This window comes from Priapulus caudatus, unplaced genomic scaffold (assembly GCF_000485595.1).
Source record: "Priapulus caudatus unplaced genomic scaffold, Priapulus_caudatus-5.0.1 Scaffold2239, whole genome shotgun sequence".
Taxonomy (NCBI): Eukaryota; Metazoa; Priapulida; class Priapulimorpha; order Priapulimorphida; family Priapulidae; genus Priapulus; species Priapulus caudatus.
In genome coordinates this window covers 13,502-19,465 of record NW_014579300.1, presented here as the reverse complement: position 1 = coordinate 19,465, position 5,964 = coordinate 13,502, and the positions used below count along the sequence as shown (strand labels likewise).

Sequence of the window (5,964 nt, the reverse complement as noted above, 5' to 3'; positions counted from 1 at the left end):
AATAATACCTGTACCTGTACTAATAATACCTGTACCTGTACTAATAATACCTGTACCTGTATTAATAAATCCTGTAATGTACTAATAATACATGTGCCTGTACTAATAATACCTGTACCTGTACTAATAATACCTGTACCTGTACGTACTACTAATACATGTACCTGTACTAATAATATCTGTACCTGTACTAATAATATATGTGCCTGTACTAATAATACCTGTGCCTGTACTAATAATACCTATACCTGTACTAATAATACATGTGCCTGTACTAATAATACCTGTACCTGTACTAATAATACCTGTACTAATAAATCCTGTACATGTACTAATAATACATGTGCCTGTACTAATAATACCTGTACCTGTACTAATAATACCTGTACCTGTACTAATAATACCTGTACCTGTACTAATAATACCTGTACCTGTACTAATAATACCAAGTACAGATATTATTAGTACAGGTACAGGTATTATTAGTGCAAGTACAGGTATTGTAAGTACAGGTACAGGTATTGTTAGTACAGGTACAGGTATTATTAGTACAAGTACAGGTATTATTAGTACAGGTACAGGTATTATTAGTACAGGTACATGCAGGTATTATTAGTACAAGTACAGATATTGTAAGTACAGGTATAGGTATTGTTAGTCCAGGTACAGGTATTATTAGTACAAGTACAGATATTATTAGTACAAGTACAGGTATTATTAGTACAGGTACAGGTATTATTAGTACAGGTACCGGTATTATTAGTACAGGTATAGGTATTATTAGTACAGATACAGGTATTATTAGTACAGGTATAGGTATTATTTTTACAGGTACAGGTATTATTAGTACAGACACAGGTATTATTAGTACAGGCACAGGTATTATTAGTACAGGTAAAGGTATTATTACAAGTACAGGTATTATTAGTACAGGTACAGGTATTATTAGTACAGGTACAGGTATTATTAGTACACCGTATAGTACTAATAATACCTGTACCTGTACTAATAATACCTGTACTGTACTAATAATACCTGTACCTGTACTAATATTACTTGTTCTTGTACTAATAATACCTGTACATGTACTAATAACACCTGTACCTTTTCTAACAATACCTGTACCTGTACTTACAATACCTGTACTTGTACTAATAATNATAATACCTGTACCTGTACTAATAAATCCTGTACCTGTACTAATAATACCTGTACCTGTACTAATAATACCTGTACCTGTACTAATAATACCTGTACCTGTACTAATAAATCCTGTACCTGTACTAATAATACCTGTACCTGTTCTAATAAATCCTGTACCTGTACTAATAATACCTGTACCTGTACTAATAAATCCTATACCTGTATTAATAATACATGTATCTGTACTAATAATACCTGTACCTGTACTAATAATACCTGTACCTGTACTAATAAATCCTGTACCTGTACTAATAATACCTGTACCTGTACTAATAATACCTGTACCTGTACTAATAATACCTGTAACTGTACTCATAATACTTGTACCTGTACTAATAATACCTGTATCTGTACTAATAATACCTTTCTTAGTGCAGTTTGGTTTTAAAGCAAAGGAGGACAGAGTTTGTTATTATCCGATCGAAGTTTAATTTAGTTCTATAGACGTTTGAACAATAATTAGTCTGGGGAAGACGGTGCAGTTTTGTTTTAGAACAAAGGAGGACAGAGTTTGTTGTTCTCAGATCGAGGTTTAGGCCCAGTGCGTGCAATGTTCGCGCGGCAGCATGAACGCGATTACATGAGCTGCGCCGACCAATCACACAATTAACTGCGCCTGAAAAAGTCATGGTAAGCTTTTCGTCTACGCTATCAGAGAGATTGAATATAAATATTATAGCACGCCCTAATCAAATAATAATCATGTGCATCCGGCACGAAATTGCATAGCTCAAAAATCACGTCCCAGTAAGTGAGTGCACATTTTTTGGCTGTAATTTTATTTAATGTTTATATTATACCATATATTATACCAAAAGATGTACACGCAGTAATAACTGATCATGACAATCACGGGTGTAAGCAGATTCGATCATTTAACGCTAAACATCAATACACAGGATTCCATGTACCGTATACGCGTGACGAATTCATTTTCGTTGCAGTATTGATAAAATATGCGGTCTGGAAACACTAATTCGTCTTATGAGATTTGAGTAAAGTTTATTCAGTAATGTAACAGGGTCAATCAGGTAGAACCTTGTACGTCGGACCAGACTGTCCACTACCACAGCGATTAGTTAATAGCAATAAACCGAAAAGATTGCCAAAATATAACTACAGTATTACATCTTAGCAGGAATAATAGAATCTCTATTAATTATTTCGAATTAATCTTTAATTATCTCTAATTAATCTCTATTAATAGAGATCTCTATTATTCACTCCTGATCTTAGTGTGGCTATACGCCATGCGCGATGTGTGTGTGTGTGTGTGTGTGTGTGTGTGTGTGTGTGCGTGCGTATACGTTTGGAGTAATCACTAGAGCTTATCATGCGCACACTCAACCTGACGGCATTAAAGTCAGAAGAAATTTTAGTTCCGACTTTCCGAGTTTTCGTGCACCACAGATACTGATCATTGGCACTAATTTCGCGGGACCGCCATGAAAGGCGGGTGTGTTTGAGAGCGAGCGCGGTAGGCTGCTATAGCTGGTCTCTTCCCAGAACCCCAGTACCGCTCCATCAGTCCGACAAATGTGAGTCTCTCCAGCAAGATGCAGAGAATGATGTCAGCCGGGGTCACGTGCTCGCAGCACAACCACCAGGTGGCGCGTTCTGAAGCACAATCACAATATTTTGAACACCAGCGTTGTAAAAAACTCTCTTACTATTTCTAAAACACACGCGCACATAAACGTACGCGCACGCGCGCACGCACGCGCGCGAACACACACACATATGTAATATATATGTAATATATATATATATATATATATATATATATATATATATATATATACTATATAACCATATATACTAATATAAAAAAGCATGGTGTAGAGAATACAGAACAAACTACAAGGTTACATATGATTGAGAGTGTTATATAGTATGATAGATATCTACTTGCCAAGTATCGTAAAGTTAATGCTAGGCTGTAGTTTAAGACTGGGAAATTTCGTATCCGTAACCTTAGGATATTTCTTCGTCAACGGTTTACGAGTCGAAGTTAATGTTAAGACTAATGTTGAGACTAATTTTGTTTCTGATAAAGGGCCCAGGGCCGGTAAAGACTCTGTATACTGCACTCTGTAATAAAGCTGTGTCTAGTAGACGAACCTTCTGAATGCGATATCAGTTGGTTCTCTATTTCGTCGAATAATGGCTCTAGATTTTCCAAATGTCTTGGAAACCGTCTCTCATTAGCGAACTTCGACGAGCAGTTCAGACAACTGCCAACATGAATCATGTGCTAGCTTTAATTATATGTGATGCGACGTACCATCATAGACTAAGAATAACTCTTAAGGATAATAACTAATAATAATTCTTAGTCTATGGTAACACCAATCTGTGATGTGAAGAAAAACAAGTGACATGCATCTATTTATCTATACGTCGGCCACCAAATAGAGCGATTAGTGATGCAGTGATGCAGCGCCCTCGTGCGAATAATATTTAAAAATAGCAACAAAAAGTTAGTAAAAAAGTTAGGGTGAAGGAAAACGATTGTTATTTACACATTTATACGTGGTCCCACCTGTCGACCGATCAGTGACAGTAATCGCTAATCACTAGTGTAATGGCGCGTGGATAATGCTTCAAGATGCATGTATACATGTATGTATACCTTCGCTTTTTTCCTCTCGCACTGCTCCTTAAGCTCGGGATGTTTCTTCATAAACGATTCCATGTGTGGCAGCCGGGCCAAATACATGACTATCAAAAATAAATGCAGTGGCAAGTGAATAAAAGCATATGACTTGATGCTGTAGACATTTCAGTAAAACTTGCAAATTATAGGAACTCTTATATAAGAATCTACCACTCTCCGCTGCAATGGAATCAATAGCATGCTTAGTCCACGTGTGATTATAAGCACGTAATAAAGTTGTGGATGATATTGTTATAGATATCAATAATTATATCGATGTAGATGAAAGCTACGATTACAATTTTTCAACGCCATGTTCACCAGGAGTACATTAATGTTATGTTATATTATATACGTATATTATATTATACATAATTATATATATATAATTATATATATATATATATATATGTATATAATATAACATATCATTAATGTACTCGTCCTCACCGCGAACGACGCGGGTGCATGCTGCTGCTTAATCAATGATCGGTTATCAATATCAATTTAATCAATAATAGGTTATCAATATCAATGGCACATATTATTACCTTTGCCGTCCTCCATTATGGATTCCGTTGCTCGAGGGTTCTGACCTAGGTGTCGATTAAAGAACAAACCGAATGTGATTCTTTCTACAGGCACGGCGGACAGTTCCTCACGGAAATGCTTTGCCAGTGCGGCAGCTTCGGATCCCTCAACAGGGAACAAGTCTGGCGTATCTCCTGCAAAGATAGACGAAATGATTTGCGTTTTCGTGTAATCTCGCACAGAGATGCATGCTAGTAATTCAGATTTAGAAAGCGGGTTGATGGAGGGAGCGAAATAAAAACCACCGGGTGTATCCCATGGCAACAGCATTCCACGCACCTCCTGAGAAATGTTTCTCCAGGTAGTCAATGATGCATGGAGAGTCAGTGATGATCGTGTCTCCATGCTGCAGGGCAGGTACCTCACTCATCAGGTTAATCTTCATGTACCATGGCTCGTACTGCTCAAGACCCAGTAGGTCCACGACTACATTCTCACACGACAGTTTCTTCTCTTCTAGCGCAAACAGGACCTGTGTGTTGCCGAAGGTAACCACAGTAACATAACTATAGTAACGTAGGCATGTAGGTTTATTGTTTAGATATAGGTTTATCAAATATTCTACTGTTCGCTGTTAGATTTATCTATTTAATTTATTTTACATTTATCAATCAATTTCAACCATCCTTTCATCCGATCGTCCGTTCGTCCTCCCGTCCATCGATTTATATTAGCTTGCCCCTTTGCCGAACCTACAGACCCCTTCTAATTCTTAGGTCCGGCCAGGTTCCGTGTCCTAGATCGTTTCACTTAATCCCACCTTCACGAATTGCTTTCGGAATATCAAATAAAGCTAAGATACGGGCTAAGTAAATAAGCTGTTAGCAGTAATATTTACTCGGACAGATTCATAATACAGATAGTACAACATACTGGGGCTGAGAGGGTCTATGTCCCCCAGGGTACTGCTGGAACGTACCCTGGTACTATCTAATATGCCGGACCGTACCTCGCCTACTCCCTAAACGAGTCAAGAGTCAACTCCTACACTAACGAGTCAAGGGAGTCGCCTACGCCTACTCCCTAACCCTAACCATATTAGATAGTTACCAGGATACGTTCCGGTATACCGGACCGTACCCAGTGTACGTTCCGGCAGTACCCTGGGGGACATAGACCCTATGAGCCATACTTCGTGCAATTAATTCGACCGGGTGCGTAAATTATATGTAGTACCTGCTGAGAGTAGAATGACATCGGATGCATATACAGCTTGAGCTGTAGACAGGCACTCTGGTCACTCATCCTTACTGCAGCACAGCCACTGGTAACTTAATTGCCGCCTCCGGCGATTACGACGTCTCTAATAATGATAATACCAATTACCAATACCAATACCAATACTAATACCAATACTAATACCAATACCAATGATAGAAACAGTAAACGTAACGACACGGCTACTACTACTGCAGGAGCGCTTGTAGACACGCACAAGGGCTCGTCACCAACTGTGATGACGTGTGCAACACGGCGATAAAGCACACGATTACCTTGGCACCAAAAAGTTGGGA

At 38.2% G+C, this 5,964-nt stretch overlaps 1 protein-coding gene across 1 annotated transcript; it reads right to left on the bottom strand.

Annotated features, from left to right (window-relative positions):
- Window positions 1-2,629: 2,629 nt before the first annotated feature.
- Window positions 2,630-5,759, bottom strand: LOC106818433 (ganglioside-induced differentiation-associated protein 1-like). Its single transcript, XM_014823144.1, has 6 exons — window positions 5,627-5,759; window positions 4,730-4,922; window positions 4,411-4,584; window positions 3,858-3,924; window positions 3,325-3,437; window positions 2,630-2,820 (listed from the first exon to the last, which is right to left on the bottom strand). The coding sequence occupies exons 1-6, from the start codon at window positions 5,693-5,695 to the stop codon at window positions 2,630-2,632; spliced, it is 807 nt and encodes a 268-aa protein (XP_014678630.1). The 5' UTR covers window positions 5,696-5,759.
- Between the last annotated feature and the right edge of the window lie 205 nt (window positions 5,760-5,964).